Consider the following 27,603-nt stretch of genomic DNA (forward strand, 5'->3'; position numbering starts at 1 on the left):
TTAAAACTACTGAAAAGGGTCTAATGTAGTATATACAAGATTTCGTAGATTGCATATTCAAATATGTTTACTTAATGTAGATTTGGATAATACTTTTGTATTGAGAAACCCCAAAAATAAATTAAATTATATAGAATTAAATGTTAATTAGATTAGGTTTGTGTGGGCAGGCAAGCACCTTTAAGTTTATTTTTTATTAAAGGGGACATACATTCTCTTTTTGGTTTGTAAACAAATTTTAAATTTCGATAATGAATATAAAAAGCTTTCTATTGTATTCGACAAATTTTTCAAATCTCGTAGATTAGGTAGACGTCTTATTCAATGTCTGATAACTTACACATTAAAAAACTTCGAAAGATATTAAATTTAACGTAAGTACAATTTCAAATTTCGCTGAAGATTTGTCCAAGATATCGTAACAATATTTAGAACATGGACGCCAAAAAAGTTAGATGAATAGAAAGTGTTGCAAAAGAAATTGTCCATACATTAATTATTCAGAAAACATTTTACAGCACCTTAAAAATTCAAACGTTATGCTTTTATTTACCTTTTAAATTCTTACCACTAAATGATTTACATAAATTATTTGCAATAATAACATCTAACACATTTAAGTTTTTTTATTCAACTTTCAAGACAAATGCGAGTTGGTGCCTTAAAAATTTTTGGCCAGTAAGAATTATTTATATAAATTTCATAATTATTTACGACAACGTTGGATAGACTTATATTTGTAATTACTGTATTTGTAATTATTTTAAATTCTGTTGAAAATGTTAAATACGTCCTTTATTGGATTGTCATTAAAAATTAAGTAACAACTACTTTGTTTAATCTATTCAGTTATCATCGAATGTATGTAAGCACATTTATTTCAAATTGTTTTGTGAATGACTCGATCGAATGTCTATACCTGCTTGTGTAAATGGGTGAAATAAGAAACTACCCCTTGTGGTTAACTAGAAACAAAAAAATAGTTAATATTGTTTATTGGTAGATTTATCTATTAGTAACTTATGAAGGATAATAATTCCACTAAAAGTACATTATCAAAATATACATTCGATGATTCTATTTAACATTACTAATCAGTATTAACGGTTTTTTAATGTGGTGTTATTTTATTGCCCAACAAAATTTAGTTATCCTAACTAGTGTCAAATTTGTATTAATAAAAACTACTATGAGTAACATGTTTATTAAATTTAATAGAACAATAATAAATACATATCATACTAATGTTTTAAATTATTTCTCCCTATTATGTACATTTTTGTTTGTAATTTTTAAACTGTTGAGTTTCTGGCCGGCTCTCAACCTTCCGAGCTGATGATAGTTTACTAATACATTAAAATAATCGACGATTCAAGATTTGAAATATTTAACAATTCAATAGCAGTATGAAAAACTTGATAAAGATGAATGAATTTTAATTAATATCTCGCATTTACTTATTAGTCAACAAAAAATGAAGCTCATTAATGATATTGACACTACAGCGATTAATAACTATCGCTAGATAGACATCAATAAAAATGTTTTATTTTTTTACATTATGTATAATGAAATAAAAGAATTGATTTCATCTATTTCTTTTTAATTGTAGCAATCAATAATCGATATAATGTCTCCATCATTAAATATTATGAATTATTTGTTTACGTATGGCTGTGACATTCGACCCTTTCGTTGACATTTCGACGACTGACAGATGGTAGCCAAAATAAATTGCTTGACATATTTTGATATATTCATCAGGGTAAATTATTTTCAATGAAACTTCTATTAACTTTTCACCTTGGGGAATCGTCCAAACACAAGGAAGCGGCGTTGAGATAATAATGTTTTTAAAAACACAAATATTTAAAGCAATTTCATTTAGAAAAAATGTTACGCTGCCACTCTCGTACTGGTTGTTAGTGGTTACTAGATTCGTTTTAACTCTACTACCCCAAGCTGGCTACATACATCCAGATGAATTCTTTCAAAATGTTGAAGTTATAGCTGGTAAGCACCACATATTACCAACTTCCTATCTAAAATTACCATTTTATATGTTATTTATTGCCTCTATACTACTTTGTTCTGTTCGCCGGACGGATTTAATAAAGCGCTCTTTCAACTACTACTTTTGTAAGCAAGTGAAATGGACAAATTGTGGTGGATGTTGATGTCAAATATAAAGAAAAATAAAGATGTGTTCACACATGAGACTTTTCTTTTATAGATTTCGTGTTCTTCGTCATTACAATATGTTATATTACATTACAGCTGAAAAGAAATTAGTGTAGTGTAAACATAAAATATTAATAAAATCAAGAGAACTTGTCTAAACCAAACAATACATGCAAGTAAACATGTATCATTAACAGTATTCAACTCTTATTGAATTTTTTAATTTTCTGGTATTAGCTCTAAAAAATAAAGCATAGTTTGTTATTGATTTAAACTAATTCCTGTTTGTAAATTGTGGAAAAAAGGAAATAATAATAAGATCTTAGTATCTATATATTATCTAATTTTATTTATGTTAATTTTTAGGACTGGTAATCAAATGATTGAAACACAAATTATGAAAAAAAAACATACTTTCAATTAATTGGTCAACTTTTCACTTTGAAATAGAGTACATATTATTAATACAACATCATCTCATGGTCAAGCACAAGCAAAGAATTGTTGATTTGAAACAATTTGTTGATATTTTTATTTTTTTATTTTCAGGTGATATATTCCCAATTGAGGTTGCAAGAACATGGGAGTTCAATCCAAAATTTCCCATAAGGAACATTTTTGTTCCAAAGATTGTATTTGGCCCTCCTCTGCACTTTATTCGTTTATTCAATCCATATACTAAAGCTTACTTAGGTATTGATTTACAGACACCTTATTATTTATTAGTGATACCTAGACTCTTTATCTGCCTTTTGTCTCTTGTTAATGATTATTGTCTATACAGAATATGTGTTCTTTACGGACAAAACTTCAGGAGTAGACTTAAAATATTTGCCAGTTCATATGTGGTGTTTGTATATTGCTGCAGAAGCTTCTCAAACACATTTGAAATGATATTCTTTTCTCTCCTTCTTCTATTAGTTGCTGAATGCATGTGCAAATCTGATAAAGTCATATATCATGATGAATTTCTTACTGAGAAGTATAATCAAGCAGAGACCCCTGTTGAGAAAGTTAAGATTTTTAAACTAAAGTCTCATTTACCAGAACATTCCTTGAATAGGGTATTTGCTCTTGCAACTTTAGTTGTAACTGGTATTTTTAACCGTCCAACATTTGCAGGTTTTGCATTTGTACCAATTTTCTTTTGGCTCCACCGAGGCTTGGGGTCAAAAGTTGTAGGTTTTAAAGATTTTCACTATAGAATCTTCACTTTCATGCTTTGTTGTGTACCTATGACACTTCTTCTCATTTTGATTGATTCTGTTTATTACGGCTATCTAACAAGTGCAGATGTGGAAACTTTGAAACTATCATGGGATAATTGGGTTGTTACTCCGCTAAACTTCTTGCGTTACAACTCAGATCCAAAGAATCTCAAGCAACATGGGATACACCCACGCTGGTTACATTTGATTGTTAATATGCCGCTATTGTTCAATGTGCTGGGAATTATTGCCCTGTTGACACTGTCTAGTAATACATACAGGTAAAGATTTTTTTACATAATATACTTATCACTCTGGAAGAATTTCAATAATTCCCAAGTTCAGTCACTTGCTTAATAAGATACTTATTTCAATTTCTCAACTAAAGTATTTCCCAATTTTTTTTCCTTTGTTAAACTTTCTATGCCTTTTACATTGTTACAAATTCACACCTCCATCCATTGTTAAGAAATTTGGGTTTTTTGGATGGAAAGGCATTGTGTCAATATTATTCTCATTTTAAAAAGTGACAATTAAAATTACATAAATAAAAAAAACATTGCAATATAGCGGGCCCAATCCCAATGTAATTGTTTAAAATTGGAATTATGTTAGTAATTAGTAGACATAAGTTCTGATATATAATTATTTAATTTAATTTTAATATTGACTACAAAGAACTGTTTTAAATTAAAAAAAAGTTCTGTGGCATGTTATAACAATCAAAAAATTGTGTGCCATTCAATTGGGATTAAAAGTATCATCTAATAATTTTAAGTTAGGAGGTCCAACTGACTGACTTATTTTTCATAAAAGGGTGTATAAGATCCGGACATGTTTCTTAACAACAGCATTAAAAAATACATCATTATACTATCTAATATCATCGTATAAGATCAAACTCGAAACAAACTTATGGAGTGGGTCCTTCAAGCGCACACATAAACCTCTATATAATGTGGGAAGCCAGATATCTATGGAAATGTGAACACATGACTGGCTTCTTACCTCTAAGTTTTATTCAAAACATAAGAGGGCATTTCTAATCTACTTTATTGCAATTCAGCCTTTGTTTAGCTATCAAAATAGGAGTGCATTTATGTATTGATTAAAACAAAAAATAATTTTTAATACAATATGTTATTCATCAATGTACATGTGCTGCCATTTATTTTATTATTGTAACTGGCTGGAAACATGTCATTCTTGACTGACTTCACTTTGTACACCAGCCATATCAACAGATTATATTTATTATTACTTGAGTTGAATTCAACAAACTCCTTTTTTGTGCATAAATAATCTAGATTACTAAACTATATCACTTATTATTTATTTCAGATTCATCCGTGGACAATATAGTAAGTTGCCAAGAATACAAAGCATTACAGGCCTCATGCTTTTCTCTCTGATAATTCCTGTTGCGTTACTGTCACTGTTCCCACACCAGGAGGCCCGGTTCATCATTCCTATTCTTATACCTCTAGTCTACCTATATGGTAATCACCTGCATCCAAATGAAGCTGATTCTATATCATCCAGGAAACTTAAAAACACAATGCGGTCTGTATGGTATATATTAAACATAATATTAACTGTATTCTTTGGGTTTGTGCATCAGGCTGGTATCTATCAGTTTACAGATAACTTACATAGGGAAATTAAAAGTTATTATGGAGTCCACACACATGTAATAACCACACACAGCTATAGCATACCAACATACCTGCTAAACTTGGAGAGTACTACAAAAGTATGGAAAGATAAGAAGTCAGGCCGAAGGTATAGATTGGCACCGACAACTTTTCTACATAAATATGGATCGTTGCCTATGGATGAGCTGTTGTATAAAGCAGATGAGATTTTATCCAATGCAGAATTGTTGTTACATAAATATAAAAGACAGTACAGGTTTTATATCGCATCTCCTTGTTCTTTACATCGTGAAATTCTGGATGCATCCAGAAAATACGACTACATTGATGTCGAACAAGAGATTTCATATTACCCTCACTTCTCTACAGAGGCGTTTCCAAAATACCCGAATAATAGAGATCAGTATTGCCTTGAAAATAATTTCCTAAAAACTAATGAATCTCAAGCTGTGAATCTAAGTATATTTCAACGACTCCAGTGCTTCTTAAAGAAGTTTTGTTTCAGAATTTATCGCATAAGGCTTTCAAATTATAGAATATGAATCTCACCTATTTTGATATACTTATGATATTGTTAATCAAATAACCTTCATGACATTACGCGAACATTATACACATTAGGCGCGCTTTACACGCATAATTGTTTTCTTGTGATTTTTAATAATTTTTTTAACATTTTTATACCCTTTAAGGGGTATTTTGTTTTCTAACTGTGGCAACATTACAAATTTAATAACATACATTTGTTTACAAACTATGTTTTAATGAAGTGCCATTGTTAGACCAACGCCTATTGATATTGTAACAATTTTAATGCAAATAATTTGCTAATGGTTATAAATTTAAACTATTTTCAAGAGCCTACTGCTGCTGTATTTGAAGTATTTTTATGTTATAATGCCTCGTAATTTTAAATGCTATAATTTATACCCCATATGTATATCATTTGATACCATGTAATGCAAAATGTAATTATTCACAACCAAACATTTTTATGGATGCGCAATTAAATAATTTTTCCAAGTAACAATTTATATTCGATCTATTTACTTGCACATATGCAGGTATGGTTGTTATCTGACTCTGTTTTCTATTTGCGTCCCGTAATTTTGATTCCTTGTATTTATTCTTATTTGTTTGTGTATCCGATTTTTATACTTTTATTGGTACAGATTAAAAATTGTAATACAATAAATTTAAATGTTAGTAAAATATTTTTTTTGGTTATGATATATGTTAATTAGCTTTAAATTTATAATGCGTTTAAGTGCATTAACGAAGAATCTCTAAACTAGATCTTTGATATATTAGTTGATAAGTATTGAATGGGAAAAAAATCATAATTTGTTTTTTTCCTAGTTTGTGTTGTCATTCCAGTTTATAACAAAATGTAGGCTTAAAAATGTCCACATCCAAAATTGATTATAATTATTGTTATTATTTTTGTTTATATAGTATTGTTTGTTAAAGCCTTTTTAAATAATATTATTTTTTATGTTCACCCCTGCACTATACCTTTAGGTTTTAGTGTATATTTATATTTAGTATAAATCTTTATAATTTAGTTTGCTCAATTAGCTGGGACAAGACATTAATGTATAACATTCACAAAGAAGAATAAAAAGTTTTAGCGTAATTAATTTGTAATTCTTTTCAATACGTTATTCAATAAAGTCATTACATATTCTCATGTATTTAATTTTTACTCAATATTAATACCCTACATTTTTTTGCATATAAATTGACAAGGCGAACTTTTGCTTCTAAATTTTCTAGGTTATCTCATATCTACCATGGCATGCTTGGCCCGTAATGGAAACCACCCAGGCTCATAATTTTTTTTCCAAACGACTTTAGTTACCCCATTGTTACATCATTGGATGGTACATTCAGTGAACCCCTGTCATTCAAAATAAAAATGTATCAATACCTTCATATTACTCCATGCCTTGAATAATAAACTTTTCGATGTCAAGAAAAGACACTTATTAAGGTCTAAAATGTTCTCAAACAAAAATTTTAATAATCATTGCTATAAATCAGATATTATTACTGTTAAGATTACAAGTCTATTATATGCTTATTTTTAAAACCTAGTTTTGACAAACTGAAGACCTTTTGGATGAACAAAAAAATCGATTTTGTTGACACATTTTACAACTATTTTCGACTTTAAGCGGCAATGACAGGACCTCTTGAATGACAGTTATCAATAAATAAATATTGTTATTGTGTTTTACTAATAGGTTAATTCAAATTGATATTTAAAACTAATTAATTAAAATGAAGTCACAAAAAGAAGCAGTCCGTACAAGAATTGCGATGGCTCAAAAAGTAATCACTTTATTTGAATGGCTGTTGGATTTATATGTTTTGGTAAGTATATTTTTAAAAATCCAATATCCAAATTATTGAGAATTCATTTTTAAAGAGTAAAGTTCACAAAATTATTTTTAAAAAACTGTCTACAGCAATTTTCTCTACTTTTAACATTTAGAACGAATTATCATTAAAGTTTTTACATTCGATTGGATTTACAGGACTTTTTCGTTGACAATCAATGGGAAAGACTTCCTCAATCATGGCGCGAAAGCATCGAGACTATGAACCCTGAAGATCTGGGAAACTACTTATCAGGTGCCCCAATAAAACATTTGCTACCATTATCATTTTTAACTCTTATTAAATCTGCACAAGTACTTAGCATCCCTAGGGAAAAATCAAAACATAGTAAATTTAAGAATGAGTCTGAAAACGGTGTTGGAAGTCATCCTAAATTGAAAAACCTGTTCTTAAAGCATGTAAAGTTAAAGAAAAGACATGAAATAAGCTTAATGGCTGATATTGTGAGTAGAACATCAGAAAAGAGTAATTGTGGAACTGTCCTTGATTTTGGTTCTGGTTTGGGGCATTTGGTACGAATGTTGGGGTACAAATATGATTTAATAACAGCTGGCATTGAATGCCAGACCCAGTTAACAGAAGAGGCGAGGTCTGTAATGATTTGATCTTAGAAATTATTTTTGTTACTAAATTTAAATTGCATGAATGTGCATGATGTTGGTTCTTAGCAAGGTTGGTATAGTCCCCAAGCACTTGGCGCTGTAGCTCTTGTTAGGGGCGGCTGGGGCTCTAAGGAAAGTAAATGTATTGAAGCATCAAAATTTTTATGAAAAAATATTTTATTACCCAACTAGGGATACATATTGTTATCATTTCTTTAACTCACCAAGTGGGTGCTTGTGAGCCCATCGCATTGTAGGCAGAGAGGCTGAGTATAGTGCTCGGACCTGACAAACCATGTAGCCAGTACAAAGGTGGTTTCCTAGCAATTTATTAGTGTTCACCTTCACCAAGGCTCTTCTCCCTACTGAACCAAATTTAAAATTATCTTACCAATGTTGGTGTAGAAGCCGGTACTATTTAGTTAATTAGACAAATAGTTATAAGTATTCCTATTTTTTTATCTAATATTGTAATATATCTCCTTCTTTATTTTGTAAAAAATAAAGAAAGATTAAAGATATTTATACATTTAATTAAGCACAAGTATAAACTAGTAAGCATCTATTACCTGGTATGATGATGATGTTAAACTAAACAGTGCTGTGTGCCCATAACCTAGATAACTTATGTATTAAACCTTTGTTTGTAATATAAAATATTATTAAAAATAACAGAAGAAGCAATGAGGTAAGAATTATTCAATTTAATAAACTTTCTCTGCTTATTATTTTCCAGTAAATAAGTCAATAGGCACATACAGAGGAAATGGCAGAACTAAAATGAATTTGTAAATATTTTAATGACAATTATACAACAATGCAAATGATTGTTGGAAAACATTTATTATTAACTTTTTGTTTGTTGCAGGAAATTAGATATGGAATTAGAATACACAGCTAAAAAGCATCTGAGCAAAGAAATTATGTGTCAACTGAAAAGGCCTATGCATTTCAATATGAGATTGACTTCCCATGAACAGTTGCTTCAGCCACCTTTATCCAATTATATAAATGAATACGGGCTCATTGGCCTTCACCCTTGTGGGGATTTGGGGCCATTGTTGCTTAAACATTTCATTCATTGCAATAAAGTCAAGTTTATATGTGTAGTTGGATGTTGTTACATGAAACTGTCATGCAATAGTGACCCTTGTGGGTATCCCATGAGTGAATATCTCAGAAAGTTGGATAGTCAACTGTCTTACGCAAGTAGAGAGATTGCATGTCATGCTATTGAGTTGTACTCGGAAAGATTATTGCAAGGTCAATATGAAGACTTAAAGGTATTGTAGTTTTGAGTATAATAATACTATAGTGTATAATATCCTTTAATTGTTGTACTTCTCAATAATTTTTATAACAAACATTGGTGTCTTTTAAATGTTAGATGGAATCTTTTAATTAAGAAAAAATAAAGTCATCAAGTGATAGAAGGATTTAGAATACAGATTACATAAAATTACTCACTCTTTTATGGGTAACTTTTTAATTATACACAAAATATTCTCACGCCTCTAAATTTCTATGTGGATAGCTAACCTGTTGAAGGTTGTCAGAAGACTGGATGCAGGTCACTTCTAGGTCCTATTGGAAAGTTCTGGGTAGGCCCTACATAGCAATGGGCATTTTACAGCTGAAATGGTGATGAAATTTAAGATGTTTATTGAACAAAAACTCTTAATTAATCCCAAGTGTAATTTGTTTTAAGTAATTATTAAATTTGGGAATGAATTACTTTTATTACTGAATTAATAATATTTGAGAAATTTATAAAAAAAACACTAATGAGTCTACATGCATTGAGAATGTTTGTAGCTATAAAAAAACTGATGAGGTTTTTTCATGACACTCATTTAGAATGTTTGAAGCCATGTGTTTTAAATTATAGTTTTCATTATATTTAAACACTGTTAAATCTTTACAAATAGATAAAATTGGTGTATCAGTGTATAATTTTTAAATAATCGCTTTTACACGGTACATATACCAAAATAACTTTTTTATAATTGTTGTCTGTCTGTCTATTTGTTCCGGCTAATTTTTGAGATGAAACATCCGATTTTGACGGGACTTATACTGGCAGGTAGCTGATGTAATAAGGAGTAACTTAGGTCACTTTTATTTTAGAAAAATACTTAAATTAGTTCCATATTAATTATTACTAAACAATTTTTTTTGAGTAAGGGTTCCCCTAACTGGCCAACTGGCCTTCTTATAAAATCTAACCTGTGTTCATTTTAAGCTAGGCCAATGATAAAGACCCTCATTCTTTTTTTTTTCTATCACCACTAAAGCCTCTATCATTGATTTTGATATGTGAAGAGTTTTGCTGGTTCTATTTCAGGTCCACGCGTACAGAGCGGCTTTGGAGATAATGTTAGTGGAGCATGATCCTGCTCTAAAACATTCTCCGATTAGAAGTATAAAGCATACCAACAACATGACCTTTGATATGTATGTGCAAGTAGCTTCATATTAGCAGAGTTAATAGTATGTTATACATTTGTACCTGTAAATGAATTACATAATTATTTAATACTTACTAAAATAATATTTAAAATAATATGTTTTAACCTAGTATATCCTAAATATTCATGTTTAATAAAAAAAATTATTTCGTGTTTTACTGTGGCTTATTGATTATGGTTTAATAATATATGTGCCTGTAATAACTATTAGAATACCCGGCGATAAATATTGCATATCGAACTTTGGAAAGAGACAATCGGCTAATTTCTACTTCGTAGAGCGTTATCTCTGTCGCACGAAATACAAACAGTCCGGTATCTATAAGGAGCTGTTAAAACAAGTATTTTCATTTTTATTACAATGTCTCATTTTAACAATATGTATAATGTTGTGTATTATGTACAGTTGTAATTTTCCTAAATAAATAAATAAGTAAACATAATGTGAACATGTTTTTTTTATTTTATTATTTATAGAAAAATTGGTGTATTTTATACAAAGAATAAAAATATTTATCAAATGATGCAAATGATACTTGTTTTAACAGCTCCTTATAGATGTCGGACTGTTTGTGTTTTGTGCGATAGAGATAACGCTCTACGAAGCCGAAATTAGCCGATTGTCTCTTTCCAAAGGTCGATGTGCAATATTTATTGCCGGGTACGGCACGAAGCGTTCACGTTTTGATGTTTATTTATCGCTTAACGCGTATTCTGCCCAACTTGCGATGTGCACTAGAGTTATTTTTGTAACATTATCCCAATTTACTTTGAACAGGTACTGTGCTGCTGCGGTAGACCGTCTTGATGTCCACCTGTCAGCAAGTGCAATGGCGAAAGGGCGATCTTTGGTGACGCAGTGGCGCCGTGTCGTACTGCTGTACACTCTACGCCTTGCGCTCGCGCCGCTAGTAGAGACGCTCATACTGCTTGATAGAGTGCTGTTTGTGCTCGAACATGGTATGATAACTTTGCTACTTACTTACCTTAATATGACTGATATTAAATTCAATAAATATCTATATATATGGTGACTAGTTATAGGTGTAAAAGCTTTAGAGTTTCTACTATCTCATTCGCGAAAAAAATATGAATAACTTGATGATAATAAAGTAAGAAATAACGTTTTATAAATGCATATAAGTACATATTAAAATTTATTATTGTTAACAATCTGCCTCGAATAATAATTAAATTAAATAATATTTACACAAGGCGATATGAAAAGAGTTTATACATTTACTCTTTTAAAGTTTCTAGATCTATAACCAATCGGCCAGTATAAATTAATAAGAGATTATTTGTGTGTACATTCTGACTTCTTATAGTTGGAGTAATGGATAAATAAAATATAGTACCAAGGGCTAAATATTGCACTTCGATCTTTGGAAAGAGACAAACGGCTAATTTCGGCTTCGTAGAGCACTATCTCTGTCCCACGCTACCTATGTGACGTTTTGTCAGTAGTTGTATTTCGTGAGACAGAGATAATGCTCTACGAAGTCGAAATTACCCGATTGTCTCTTTCCAAAGTCGATTTGCAATATTTGTCGTCGGGTACTGTACATGATATTTAAAAGCTCCATTTGAAGAGAGAAAAGATAAACCACCACATTTACAGGAACAATTAATAAAATACATTATTTCAATTAGATTTATTAAAAAGAAATATAACATCAAATGATTATATATATTTTTCACAAATAGATTGTATTTACAGATAGCTTTATATAAGAAAACATTGACTCTTTAGTTAAAGCAAACCGACTTAAGTTATAGGAATTTCGCTTAAAATCTAGACTAGACAAGACAATCTTTGGCACTTTGTACAATATGTATAGAACATTTGTAAGGGACATCATTTAAAACAAATAAAAAAATTGAATATTGTATAAATAATAAATTAAAAATATTTTTGTACAAAACCATAGAAGTTATTAAATATACATTGAGAAAATATGCCACCATATTTTAAAATAATTGGTAGATTAGAGATGTCCCATATCGTGAATGTCATTTTAATAATACTACAGATTAAAAATAAAAGCTCAGATTTTTTGGGATGCATTCAAAATTTAAGGTTTTTTTTTTGCTAATTTTTCCTCACTTAGCTGTCATCTATTTTCAGATTTTGTTTATAATTATTTACTATCCTACCCTTATGCTGTTTCGGCTTTAAATGGATAAGTTAAAGTAAAATATATAAAATGTATAAATAAATATATAATATTAATATATAAAATGTATAAATAATATAAATAAATATATATATATATATATATAAAATTTTCATGTTTACAGATCTGTCGTGCGAGATTCGTCCCGTATTCGATCCGCGTATATCACCACGTAATCACGTAATTATAGGTCGAAGAAGTTAATTTCTAACAAAAATTAAATTATACATAATCACAAATTTTAATAAAAATATATGAAAGCCGAAAGCATTTTTATTTGCGATTACCGGAAAAAATTTATAAAAACATCAACACTTTTTTTAATTACACGAAACATTCAAAGTGTAATAACATTACTTAAAAACTAACTTACGCTAAATAATAATTTTTACACAAAACATTTTTTTATTAATACATAAATATTCTAAACTTACACAAAATCTCATTGAAAACAAGTTCTGTAATATTGGGAGAAAGTTTAAATGATAGCCGTTTCTATGGTAAGTAATAATCAGAGTCAAGATATTTAGATACATATAGCAGATCGGTAGTTAGTTTTCATTAAAAAATAATAGGGGCTGCTACAATGATTTCCTTAAAAATAAATTAGACAAAGAACTTTTGGCAGATTCTCTGCCCATTATCATTATCTGTATTAAGTTTTCCGTCTTACTCACACAAGTAGTACACCTTTTATTCACACTAACACACAAACCACAAAACGTCACCGCCACAAATAAATTGGTATAATTTTTTAAATGAAATACTAAAGAACTTATTTGAAAAAACGCTTTCATGAAACAAGAATAAGCTTCAAGTCAAACTTACATTCGAATATCTCATGCAATTTTTTTTCATGAAATGGAAACAAGATTAAAATTGAAACGAACTTTAAATTTATTTTTAAACGAATAAAATTAGTAAAAAACTTAAGGAAAAATTTAAAAAAGGTTTCTTTCATGCTGTGGAATTAATTGCGTGAAAATTAACATAATAGTTTATCAAATCTCAATCTTTGGTAAATTGCCGATATTATATAGCGATGTTAAAGAACTCTTAAGAATATCGATAAATTAACAAAAAAATTCTCACGTCCCCCCTATAAATATAATTTGAATACGTAACAATTTACAATTAAAAAAGCATGCAAGAAACAATTTTCTTGCGTGCTTTTTAAAAAGTAACACACACATGTAAACGCTTCTTTACAACTACCAACACCTAATATCTGTCCATTCGGTTGTCGTTGAAAAAGCGCTATATTATCTGTATAATACAGTATAGAATCTGAAAGTCAAAACTCGCCAATAACAGTTAAAATAAAAATAAATCAAAAATACCATGTTGCAATTTGGTGGTAGGTTCTATTAGGTCAGAATCTTGCCTCCAAGATCTAAAAACATGACCGTGAACCAGTCTGAAGGGCATATATAATAAAAAAATGAAGTGTTGCCTTGAATTTCGTATTTTGAATTCTTTATAGCAACACCACATATATTCATACTGCGTATCATCCGGCACTTTTTGCGCAATTTCTCAGCAAAGATTTGTAATTTACAACACTAGCCCGGCCTATTTTCGACTTTTTATCATTGATCAAATACTTCATGATTTTATGTTTTGACCACTATTAACTTTTAAAACTAAAACTTTGTAATAATTAAATTTTTTTACGTAATTTTCTGGTATTTAGATGAATTTTTCTGCCGTAATAATATTTCTTTTCGTTATTATAACAGATTTTACAATTAGAAAATTCGTATGATGACAAAGTTATTTATACCGATTTTAATTTGTCAATAATATTTTCCAAAAAGAGACCATGTCTGCACCAAGGCCTAGATAATTAAAATTTGGTAGGAATATTCCTTTCGCCGAGTAGAGGTTGGTTAAGAAATGATTTTAAGAAGGATGAGCTTTGAAGTAAAAATTTAGCGAAATTTTTTTTTCTCTTTAAAAATTACTAAGATTGGATTTCAGACCACGGTGGCCGGGGGACAGCTGACGTTGTATTCGGATTGATTCCCTGTCTTTATTAGGTCCATATTTCCGTTACGCCACTATCGTGCAAGTTGGTGGTACATGGGTACGTTCCATGACGGTCATGTGCCATCATGCGGTGGTCGGAGGGAGGGTAGGCAGCATTGGTGCAGGCTCGTCTTCCGAGTCCTCGGAGTGTACGCGTGTGAAGCGCCTTCGTTCCAGCAACCGTCGCAGCTTAAACTCACTTCGTCCATAATCCCAGCGTCGGCGTGCAGCGCACTTGCGTCCTACGATCCACACTCAAATATATTTCATTTTCACTTATATAAAGAACAACATGTATACAAAATGGCCAATATTTACAGTTTGTTCGATTACAAATTCAGAAATTATTTTTAGAGAACATTTTTATTTAAAGTCGACGTCAAATCAAGTTACTTTTAGGGTAAATCGGTAAAACATACAGGTTAGGTAAAATGTACGCTATTATAAATATATTATTAATAAAATTAGTTACATTAATATGACACTACCTTGGGCCACGCAGTTGCATTATAAAGTTATCAATATTAGGGAACTGCTTACAGCAATATTTTGTACATAAAGTGTCTCTAAGTATAGCCTTCAGATTTCAATTGTTAAGTTGTTGACTACATTTCTGAAGAAGTCTTTTTAGCTAAAAATCACTGAATTTTTGACTACTTTCGAATAATTACATTTATATGAAGAGAAATAAAGTGTGAAAGTAGATGAGAAGAGTATCTAAAAGACAATAAATGAAGTCGAAGATAGAACACTAGATTGATTAAGCAAAACAATAGAACAAGGAATACTTGAATCGTTGAAATACGCCTATTAAACCAGAGACATAATGCAGTTTATTTGTAAAAGGAAATTCTTTGTATAATTTTGTTTACTGTTATTAATAAATTTCGAAATTCAAAATTAACAGTATAAGAATGACGCCTCATAAACAAACAGTTCTTGCTTCTTACAACAAAAATTTAAAAATACAAATTAAATTATGCAAACCAATTTGAAAAATTAAATAAATAAATAAATAATTGTTTTTTAATTAACGGCACAGAAAATAGAAATCGTTGATGTAAATATGAATGTGAGTCAGTATAGATTATTTTTAAATTTGGAATTGCATTCAAACAACAAAATAATACTAAGGTGCAATAAAAAAAAAACACAAAATAGCTTCTACTAATATATTTCAGTTGTTAAATTTTTACATGACAATTATAAAATAATATTTATATTCCAGAACATAAATCACAGAGTGCATAAGCGACTACAAATAAATAGTGTAAACAAAAAAAAACACAACTGACGTTTAAAGCTTACAATTAGCATCTGAATACAAATGCATAAAATAAATACGTGCACAACTGTTTCTTAAATATAATTTTCCGTAATTTTACCATTCGATGACATTGTTATAAATATTATACTGATGATACAATAAGCATAAAAAATATTAAAAAAATTTCTATAATAACGATATAAATAAGTGGCAGATCTCCGTGCTAAGCCTTTTGATAGTGCAAGTCATTTTCGAAATTTGAAATTGTTTGCCAGCCGCAATCGAATTCAAAACACGCAAATTAATTTGCTTTTTTCACACAAATCATATTTATTGAAATTATTTAAACAAAAGTACAGAACATGTATACTAAAGTTGGATATAATTGCACACGTATATGACAGCACTCCTTATAATACTTAAAATGCCGGTTAATTTATTATGATCGGGGATTTGATTTCGCTAATTTTATGGCGGGATAATAATAATAATTGTTATTATTATTCACACCAATAATTTGTTTCGATTTCCAAGGAACTGACATAGGTAATCTAAATTTAAATATTTAAATAATTCCACAATCAATCGGAGCCAAAAATAATCGTTCAAAGAGCCACATGTGGCTCGCGACCCGAAGTTTGGCTACTCCTGGTATATAAGAATCATTCAACACTTATTTTTTTTCTTGCTCATATCTTAAAATAGATTAAAATATATTTTAGATCTGTATTTGTGACATTCATTTAGTTATTTTGGACAGATCATTTTTGTTAATCTTATTTTATTAATGTTTAAATGCTCTATTTACAATTTGTATCAAATAATAAATATAACCTATAAAAATACGCATATGGTTATAATTAAATAGTACTTATTATGTTATAGTTAAGTACTTACTGGAATGTTATTTTATAATTAAATATAAACAGTATATTTTTCAAAATCTATTACTTTGAATGTGAACACAAGTAAATAATTTATAAATAGTGTTTTCGAGACGCCATTTTGATTCAACCCAGTCGTCTTTAATGTCGCATTTGACGCATGCAGATTCACATATACTTTATATGTCTCCGATCGTTCTTTATTACATATCTTAACTAGTAACAACTTTATGAGTTGTTTCATGTCTATAGGAAAATCAATTTCTCGTTAAAGCGTGTGGGTGCAAAGGCGTGTGGAAAGCCGTGGAAATGTGTCTACTGCACTAGAGGCTCCGCTTCCACCTCCTTACCGCGGTTCCGGGCCCGTAGAAGAGCGAGGGCGCCAAGCGCAAGTAGGGCTGCGCCCGCAGCCCCCAGCGCTGCGCCCAGAGCCCCCGAAAGAGCGCCCAACCCGCTTGCACCCACCGGAACCCCAGTTCCTGACACCTCTGTCGAGTAGAATCCTTTATCAAGAAATTAACTTGGTTAATACTGTCCGTATATTCTCACAGGATTGTGTCGACCTTGTACCGACAAAAACCCAAAAATTTTGTACCTACAAACATTTATACAACACTACCGCTAAATAAATATCATTATGGTTTACGACCAGGATCGTAATCGTTAAAATATTTATATAATGCAAATAATGATCTTAGTCGAGAAAAAAAATACGTAAGCTTTAAACCAAAATTAAGAGAAAAAAAATTTATATTAGATAAGTCGCAGTTTTGATTTTAACGTATATACATCCGTCACAGTTATAAAAAGTGAACTACTATAATATATATATATAAAAATATATACATACATATGTATATATAAAAGATCTATGAATGACTTCATTTAAATATTTCTACCGTTACGTGTACAGAATTTAAGTATTTTTAACATAAAAAATATGATCGTTTCAAAGTGGGCTGCCATAACACTATTTCAAACTTTTTTTTTTTAAAAGACAATGTTCTACCAACCTGTGTCTGACGCACAAAACTTACTACGTCTTTTTAATTACAAGTTGTATCATAAAATAGACGGTGTCTCTGTATAGATGGACAGAAAAAACTTATTTTACGACATATTTAGATACAATCATATGTATATAAGTTAGTAAACATTTTTCCTCTCTTTCCTTCTAAGTTCCTTATTGTAAATTGTTAATTGCACTGATAGTACTATTTGAAGTATCTCCGGTGCCTATTACACAATTCTTACTATGGGCACGGCCACGTTTTATTTATTTTTATGTATTGTTATACCAATGCAGTCTATATAACGCAAAAAATTATTTGTAACATAATGAAAATAGGCAAACCTAAACAATACCACATAAATAGTAGAAAACCATATTTAACTTTTTTTAAATTAATTGCAGTTTTCTAAATGAGGGTAGATGATATGCCACCTCGTGTATCGTTTGGCAGGATTATTGCGTTTTTTATAAAATGTTTTGGGTTCCTAACTCACCGACGGTTGCTGTGGGCTTGGCTGGTGGTGTACGCTGGGTGTCGTTGGACGGGGTATCGTCGATGAACTTGCAGACGCGGTGAGGATTCAGCTCGGGCACGTACACGCGCTTGCCGTCGGCGGTGACCACCACGTCGTGTGGGTTCGCGAACTTACCCCTCGGTGCGAACGTGCCAACCAGCCTGCCGGAGTCGTAGTCCAGCACGTACCCGCGCACGGGCGCTTCGCCCCCAGGTCCGTTCACAACGTACAAACGACCACCTGACCAGTTGTACAACATACACATTAACATCATCTTTTATCTTTGATCAGAATACGTGCAAATTTAGATTTAGAATCGATTTTTGTATCGAAAAATGAAAGCATGACTGCATATTCTGACTTCTGAATTCTTAATCTTTTATTATTTTCTTACTTTTTAACTTCATTAACATTATAAAAAGGAGTACATATTTTATGCAAAAATCGCTCGAATAATGAAACACTGTGTTCTTAACCCAAAATAATAATAATTCACTGTGTTCTTAACCCAAAGTAATTATGATTCAATGAATTCTTAACCCAAAGTAATAATGATACGAGGGTGAATCAAAAAGTTCTTAGAAGTGCATATATATGAAACCTTTTTGGATCAAGTTCGATATTCAAATTAAAGAGTGTCTATCACACTATATTTATGCAGACTGTCACTTGTTTTTGTCAGTTCGTTCGCATGTAATAAATTTTTTTGTGCAACGAGTTGCTAAAAAGTCAAAATTATGGATAAATATGAGTTACGTGCGGTGAAAAAATATCTCAGTTTGAAAAAAATGTCTACAAAGGAAATTTTTTTGGACATTCAGCAGACATTAGGGGGTGATGCTGTACCCTATTCTACGGTTGTGTACTGGGTGGCTGAATTTAAAAGAGGTAGATCAAGCTGTAAAGATGACCCGCGTTCTGGGCGGCCTTCAACCTCCGTTACAGAAGAAAATGTCAAAAAGGTTGAGAATCTGGTTTTGGAAGACAGAAGAATGACTATAAAACATATAGCTGAGATCCTAAAGATATCTTTTGGTAGCGTTCAATCCATTTTAATTGATTCACTGGGGGGTTCAAAAAAGTGTCTGCAAGATGGGTGCCACGAATGTTAACCGACGAAAACAAAAAGCGACGTTTGGAAATTTCCAAGCGTAATCTCGAAATGTTCCAACGTGATTCGAATAATTTTTGCCGTCGTCTTGTCACCATGGATGAAACGTGGGTCCACCATTTTGATCCTGAAACTAAAAGACAAAGCATGTCTGGAAACGACCATCCTCTCCATCCATTAAGAAATTTCGAGTTGCTCCTACCGCTGGCAAAGTTATGGCCTCTGTGTTCTGGGATAGCGAAGGAATCCTTTTTATTGATTACATGCCAAAAGGCTAGACGATTACTGGACCCTATTATGCAAATTTAATCCCGAAAGTGCGTGAAGCGATTACAGAAAAACGTCGTGGAAAACTGTCGTTGGGCGTGTTGTTCCTTCAAGATAACGCTCCTGCTCATCGATCGGAAGTTGCGCTCAACGCAATCCGCTGTGCTGGCTTCAATCTCCTTGACCACCCACCATATTCTCCGGACTTAGCCCCCAAGTGATTTTCACTTATTTCTAAAATTAAACAGAGGAAATTCGTGGAACAAAAATTTCACGATAATGACGCGGTTATAGCTGCCGTAGAGGACTTTTTCGAGAGTCAAGAAAATAATTTTTTTCACAAGGAATAAGAAAGTTAGAAACGCGTTATTCTAAATGCATTGCATTGGAGGGAGATTATGTAGAAAAATAAAATATTATTATTTAAATCTTTGCATTTTTTAATATTGATTCCAAGAATTTTTTGATTCACCCTCGTACACTGTGTTATTAACCCAAAGTAATTATGATTCAATGACTTCTTAACCCAAAGTTAATATGATACACTGCGTTCTTAACCCAAAGTAATTATGATTCAATGAATTCTTAACCCAAAGTAATAATGATACACTGCGTTCTTAACCCAAAGTAATAATGATTCACTGAGTTCTTAACGCAAAGTAATAATGATTCACTGAGTTCTTAACGCAAAGTAATAATGATTCACTGCGTTCTTAACGCAAAGAAAGTAATAACGATTCATTGCGTTCTTGACGTAAAAAAATAACAATGATTCATTTGTTTATATAAAATAGATAGTAGTAATCCGCATCTCTTTCTAACCTCTACATAACTTACCGTGCGCAGGCGCATAAGCAACACTGAAGAGTCTGCCACCGATGAGCCAACTTGAATATGCGGCTACATAAGAACCGTTATCGGCTCGGAAGCATGCCACACGACCCCGCTCTCTATCCGCCACGCACACCGCACCGCGGTCCTCCGCCAGCGTGAGCGCGTGAGGCACTTTGAACACGTACGGAGACTCGCCATATCCTGTGTAAATACATCCACTTTGAAATAATGAACTGAGCCAAAGAAACGGGAAGATATCAAAAATATCGATCTGTGTACCAGATACCAGATATTCGCATATTAATTGCTAAAAGTCCGGAACTTTGAACATCCGAGCAGCGGTATCTGTATTGGTCGTGCGGAAACCTTTTGTCACACTTGACAGATCTTCAGCTTATCTCGACCGGTACTGCCACCGTCTCATATATATACAACCACGCATCAGAGTCCTCCGATCTTCCTTGTGTATATTGTGAAAAGTGCGTCATGACATATATAGAATTACATAAATAGTCATCTTGCGAAGTTTTATTCTTTATTTTTAACATAACAAAGCCTAACTAAGCCCGGCTGTTGAATTAAATTAGAAATGGTGTATCTTCTGTCCACCCACCTTCCCCCGTAACACTGCGTTTAAAGGGCGCAATTTACTATATTCTATTAGCACTATGACTAAATTTCATGGGATACTAACGCTTTTTATTTGGTACAGAAGGTTTAACTGGTACAAGACTAGACCTGTATGTTTCTAACCTGAGTTAGCCCTTGAACCCATTTTGGTCGCTTTAACAACCTGATATCTCTTTTCTTCCATCGGATAACAAGACATACAGATTTATCCGTACACGGTTTAAAACCACTTCTACCACCACATATAGTGCGAACAGCCAAGGTGTGGAACAATCTACAGACCTAATTTTTTCCACCCAAATATAACTTAGGATTCGTCAATGCTGGAGTGTAAAGGCTTCTTCTAGCATATACCATCGGAGACTTCGTCATCGCTTAACATCAGGCGAGACATAGGTGAAATGCTTCGCTTATAAACGATATCATACAGTTATTCTATAACGGATCCTAAACCTGACTAAAGGATCGACTTTATTATTTTGGTCGGAGATTCTCTTTGATACTCGCAATGCAAGTTACAAAAAGATGCATTAACACATTTACTAAAGTTGAACAATTATATTATTATTGTTTTGCAACGTGTGAACTTACGTTCACAATTTTTACAAATGGCACCAAATGTCACTGGTTTGATATTTATGATGTAGATATATAGGGCATAGCGGCATTTGGAGAAAATAATACACGGTCACATTATGACATTACTTGTGCACCACCTGTTATATATATATATTTATATATATATATATATATATATATATATATATATATATATATATATATATATATATATATATATATATATATATATTGACTTATTTGCTGTGGTATATCATAAATATTCTTAATTTTCAGGCGAACCAAACTTTTAATTTTTACAACATTTACGAGTATTTGTACCATTTTTCATCCCCTTGTTGTAGGTGGATATTGCTGGGTACAAACCGTTATAGAACTGAATTACAGAACCTAGTACAGCTATATCTAATGTTTAAAACTATAACCATCTTAACTATCCTCAGCAATTTTGTTATACATAAATATTGTTTGAGCTCATTTTAAATTATTTATTTCTTTCACTTAATTACATTGTTACAGAATTTTATAAATATAAATAAACTCTATTGCTAATAAGTTTGTGTATATTTATACCATTTTAATGCAACTGCTTCTGTGATTTTGCAAATATAAAAATACTCACGCCTGCCCCATTGCAGTATTCTAGAGCCATCTGGGGCGAATTTGATGATCCTTGTATTACAATAACCATCTGCCACAAAGAATTCCCCACTGGACATCACAGCTACAGCACTTGGCTTACAGAAGTGGGTTTGATCATCACCAGGGATGAACCTATAAATATAATATACTTTGCAATGACAATAATACTAAAATCTTCATAATAACCTTTTCGAGCACTGTTATGTTTTAGTGGATACATGAACAACAAAAAAATTTAAGATATTGAATGAGAATTAAATTTAAAACATTTGCCTAGTCAAAAATTTAACCATTATATAATGTCAAATAAAAATAATAATTTTTTGTTGGTAAAACTGCTAAGTTGTACCTTTCCACAGTACTGAAATTACCAGGCTACCAATAATAACAAATAATAAAAAAATTGTTCATTAATATTCTTACAATTCAAAAAGAAGTTATTTTAAATAAATAGATCACATGCCCTTACTTCTCTCCTAAGACCATGGCTGGTTTGTTCCGCTGGTTTGGAGTGAATTTAAACACCTGATGTAACGCTACATCCGTCAGCCAAACATTACCAACATTGTCCACAGTGATTCCATGTGGAATGTAGAAACTGGGGAAAAGTAACAATAAATGTTTATTAAATAATAATAATTCATAATATGGAGAACAATTTCATATTTGAGTTCTCTAATCTAACTACCATTTTCATATCGTCGATGTTTTATATTGTTAATTATTAATAAATCTGTTCAATCACATGAATTTTGAAAACCATATCTGCTAATTCTAAATGACATCATAAACAAATTGAATCACATATAAATATTCAACACCAAAAAATTTCTGATTTTGTTGTAAGCTCTTTTCTGATCTGGGCTTGTTTGGGAGCTTTAAGTTGAAGGATGGCACTATAGGGAGCTCATTTTATACTAATAAATAAATAAAAATAAGAAACACAAATTAAAATTCAGTCAAAATAAAAACCAAGTAGGTTTTTTTTTACTATGATTGAATAGAAAAGCTAGGTTACATTCTAAGTATGTATACACAAAATAATAAAAGAGAAACATGGCTGTGTAAATTTAATATAAATTAGAGACCAATTTTTAAACTTAAATATTAAAATTTATTTTTCGAATCAAATATAACCAATACAACATTAACTAAAATATGTTGATGTCCTATGTGTGTACATATAACACATATTACCAAATTTTTCAATTTATTTTAAAGATAACTTGGTCATAGTTAGACATTTATAACTATTCAATCTGTAATTACATTGATTAATATATTATTTGTTCTTTCTTCTGTCATACTTTTTATGATGTGTATAAGTGGTTACAACATAGAATCCAAAATGGAAAATAAAGTGAATACATATGTTATCTATCTTAGTAACAAAATATTAACAATGTTTCATTAGAGGGAAACCCCCAGGGGAAGTCCACAAACAATTATGACACATTTAAAATGTGCTACAAGGTCAATATGTATAAACAATTTACATGCACAAATATTGACATAGGCATTCATACTTGTCAACCTTGAAAGTTAATAATATGGTCAGTGAAAAAAGTAAAATATATAATAATAAATATTCAAGCTACTAGCACATACATTATTTATATATAAGAAATAAATATTTAGTAGCAACATAATGCAAACAAGTAAAATTTAATAAAAATTACATATATGTAATATAACATATATAATATTAATAAATAAAATTATTTTTTGTGTACATTTATTAACCCTTAATTAGGCGCATTAAGAAAATCACTCAATTAGGCGCATGGGGTCTTAAATGACCCCAAAAAAACATTGGGAAAGGAGTATCAAAAAGGAATAAAATTTAATGGATTTCTATAGTAATTAATAAAGTTCTTTAATATACTTAACTTTAAGAAACAAATACTTACTATGACATTGAAAATATTAAAAAAAAAACTAAAACAGTAAACCTCTCTTTAAACTAATTTTTTTGGCATAGCCGAGATCAACTTAAGAAATAAAGTTTATTCAGCCTCATCAGCGGAATCGTCTGTTCTGCATCCGACGCAGTAAATGCTTGAGTGTTGCTGACAAATAAATTTACAACACTTGAAACATTTTGTTGGCACTTTTTTGTCGTCCTTTCTAGGACATGATGAACAGCGCCCGCGCTTAGCTGTCGATTGATAAACCGCCTTGTTCACATTATAAACTTCATGGAACCGTTTTTTTGTTGTCGCTGGTACAGCACGTAGTTGTATGCGACGTTTTTGGTGATCTTCCGCAAGTGCCGCAGCTATTTTCTTCAAGAAAATCCGTCTTGAATATGTCAAAGTCTTCTCAATATTCGCTTTGTGTATGACAAATGCCAGATATGTATATACTCCAGGTAAATGTAAAATAATATTTTGTGCTCGGGTCCTCACTGCGTTCGATGGTGGTACTTTACACCATTTCACTTTCGGGCCATTTCTCTGAGTATGTCGAGATAAAAAATAATTATCTTCCGTCTTCCGATGTCTTGGATATGTTCAGACTCCTCAATTTCGCTTTCTGAATTATGAGCACTATCAATGACAGCATCGTTTAAAGTTTCGTCTCCCGAATCCGAACCAGCGACATCTTGCTCTTCATCAAGCACTTCATCCAGCCATTGCAATACTTGTTGGTCGTTAGGCATTTCAATTAAAATCAAAATACACACATACAAAGATAAATAGTAAACAATATACTAATATAAACACAAAAAAACAACAAAAGTAAAAACTTGCCTTCGCCAAAAAATGTAACGTAACTGGGCGCATGGGGTCAGCTCTCTAAAGGACAGCGATGCATGCACATGCGTTAATGTTCTGGATGTGACTAATTTGCGTACCCCGGGGGGATTGAGGAAGCTAGAAAGAGCGTTAGTACGCTCTGAAGACTGTAAGCCATAATTTTTTGAATTTCAAGTGGCCCTGACCCCATGCGCCTAATTAAGGGTTAAACCATACAGAAAACAATCCTACCAATATCAATGGAGGAGATAGACAAGCTTCAGGATCTTAAAAATTAGGTATAGGTATATATTTATACATTTGAGAATGATAATTTAAATATACTTGTTTACACTAATAGAAACAGAAAAGAAAAGGACAATAATTCACATAATATTGATTTAGAACAACAATATTCTTTTCAATATTAATCATTAATAAATCCTGTGACATGTGAGAATGCAGAAATGAAGCTGATCTAAATAAATCTTATTATCTTATGGTTAGATAAAGAATTTTCCATAGCATAATAAAATAACAAAAAAACTATTTTCAGAGTACCCCTTACATGTGTACTTCATTCAATAACACAAACAGATCTGGTTAATAGTCTATTCATACTCCAGGAGTGTTTAAATGCAATAGTGTTTTCTAAGTCAGACATATCTTCTAATGGCTTAATACCCAACAAATACTAAGAAGACAATATAACAGAGAATTAGGAAAGATAAAATTGCACTTTAATAAATAGGAATCAATAATTAAATTTATTACTCACAGATTCTGTCCCCAACTATCAACAAGTTCTCCTGTTTCATTAATCATGAGAATTGTTGGTTCTGGTATGGCTTCATCACCAATAGCTTTGTACACATTTCGGTCATTAAATGTTCCCGCGTCCCATTCATTGGGGCCTCGATGAAACACCAGAAGTAGACCAGAGTTGTCCAAAGCCACTCCAGACACTTGACCCATAGGGATGGATGAGTCTGGCCAATTATCAACCCATTTTGGTTCTAAATTTATAAAAGTTTATTTTAATATTATACTTTAACACATTAATATCCTCTAATATTTAAATGATAGGGTAGATAGATTCTATCTAAAATTTATTAATTTTGGTATAGTATGTATACATATATAAATATTAAAATGAATATTATTGTTGGTAATTTTAATGAAATTAGAGGATTAATATATGTAAATCTAATTTTATCTTAATTTCAAACCGAATTCCAAAATCGGATAAAAGGTTTCTAATAGAAATATCCCTTAGACTTTTTTTCCATAGTATATCTAATTTTAAAGATTCAGAAGACAGTTCTAAGATTACTTTGATTTAATATTAATAAATTAATTATAAGTAGTTTTAGAACTTTTTATAATTACAATTATTTGATTCTTTGCTACTTTCATATATTTGACTATATTCTCACCATGTTCTAATTTTTTTAGTGCCGCGTTTACTTGAGAAAACTTTTGTTGATTTTCTTCGAAAATATGTGCATAGTAACCGTCAACAGGTATCTAAATATACAAAAAATTTTATTATAATTTTAAATAAATTATTGCTTCAATAAAATGTTTACAAAATTTTAGTAATTAAAAAAGTCCCCTTCTCACCCTTAATGCAGAAATCGTGCCTAGTACACACATTAACACAATTGCAATATTAACATCACATAAAACGTTTTTGCTTACAAAAGATTGCATTGTGATTGTACTGTTTATTTATTTTTTTATAACAATTTTTATTTAAATTTTGTGAAGGATTGTTTAACATCAACAAGTAAATGAAATCTTATCAAATTTTATCATGATTGACGTATGATGACGTATGCTTCATAGTGTTGTTCCCGCACCGGTACAAAATTATTTGGTACAGAATATTTTGAATGAACCCTCAAAAGAAAAGTTCATATACAATATAGTTCGCACTTTGTAAAAACACTGTATATATTATTAGTTAAACTAACTTCTTTATTGAAACAATATGGATTTATAGGTGTAAATACTTGTACAAGAGTAGTTGTAAATAGGCAATACGAGGTCAGATTTATCAAAAATTGCTTTTTAAAATTAATTAAACATCATAAAAGACAAACATCAAAACAAGCACGCGTTGAGTGATTTAACCCTTAATTAGGCGCATGGGGTCAGGGCCACTTGAAATTCAAAAAATTATGGCTTACAGTCTTCAGAGCGTACTAACGCTCTTTCTAGCTTCCTCACTCCCCCCGGGGTACGCGAATTAGTCACATCCAGAACATTAACGCATATGCATGCATCGCTGTCCTTTAGAGAGCTGACCCCATGCGCCTAGTTACGTTCCATTTTTTGGCGAAGGTAAGTTTTTACTTTTGTGATTTTTTTTGTTTATATTAGTATATTGTTTACTATTT

General features: G+C 31.1%; 3 protein-coding genes across 5 annotated transcripts; 2 read left to right on the forward strand and 1 right to left on the reverse strand.

The window, feature by feature from the left end:
• Window positions 1-1,729: 1,729 nt before the first annotated feature.
• PIG-Z (phosphatidylinositol glycan anchor biosynthesis class Z) lies at window positions 1,730-5,984 on the forward strand. Its single transcript, XM_068770570.1, has 3 exons — window positions 1,730-2,013; window positions 2,731-3,670; window positions 4,731-5,984. Exons 1-3 carry the CDS (start codon window positions 1,848-1,850, stop codon window positions 5,584-5,586), a joined length of 1,962 nt encoding a protein of 653 aa, XP_068626671.1. The 5' UTR covers window positions 1,730-1,847; the 3' UTR covers window positions 5,587-5,984.
• Window positions 5,985-7,267: 1,283 nt separating this feature from the next.
• On the forward strand, window positions 7,268-12,952 carry LOC137926916 (methyltransferase-like protein 25B). Of its 2 annotated transcripts, XM_068770654.1 has the most exons (6): window positions 7,268-7,420; window positions 7,585-8,036; window positions 8,918-9,332; window positions 10,394-10,503; window positions 11,296-11,477; window positions 12,819-12,952. In XM_068770654.1, exons 1-6 carry the CDS (start codon window positions 7,328-7,330, stop codon window positions 12,896-12,898), a joined length of 1,332 nt encoding a protein of 443 aa, XP_068626755.1. In that variant the 5' UTR covers window positions 7,268-7,327; the 3' UTR covers window positions 12,899-12,952. The 2 variants fall into 2 exon arrangements, with proteins under 2 accessions (XP_068626755.1, XP_068626756.1); XM_068770655.1 differs by lacking the exon at window positions 12,819-12,952 and having other exon boundaries at window positions 10,394-10,539; window positions 11,296-11,373.
• Window positions 12,953-15,952: 3,000 nt separating this feature from the next.
• LOC137926635 (peptidyl-alpha-hydroxyglycine alpha-amidating lyase 1-like) lies at window positions 15,953-26,977 on the reverse strand. 2 transcript variants are annotated; one of them, XM_068770302.1, is made up of 8 exons: window positions 26,825-26,977; window positions 26,638-26,728; window positions 25,980-26,217; window positions 22,933-23,061; window positions 22,444-22,595; window positions 20,616-20,813; window positions 18,380-18,640; window positions 15,953-17,361 (listed from the first exon to the last, which is right to left on the reverse strand). In XM_068770302.1, the coding sequence occupies exons 1-8, from the start codon at window positions 26,912-26,914 to the stop codon at window positions 17,189-17,191; spliced, it is 1,332 nt and encodes a 443-aa protein (XP_068626403.1). In that variant the 5' UTR covers window positions 26,915-26,977; the 3' UTR covers window positions 15,953-17,188. The 2 variants fall into 2 exon arrangements, with proteins under 2 accessions (XP_068626403.1, XP_068626402.1); XM_068770301.1 differs by having other exon boundaries at window positions 15,953-17,376.
• Between the last annotated feature and the right edge of the window lie 626 nt (window positions 26,978-27,603).

This window comes from Battus philenor, unplaced genomic scaffold (assembly GCF_028537555.1).
Source record: "Battus philenor isolate CCGP_79_NKW_IND1 unplaced genomic scaffold, ilBatPhil1.0.hap1 SCAF_3, whole genome shotgun sequence".
Classification (NCBI taxonomy): Eukaryota; Metazoa; Arthropoda; class Insecta; order Lepidoptera; family Papilionidae; genus Battus; species Battus philenor.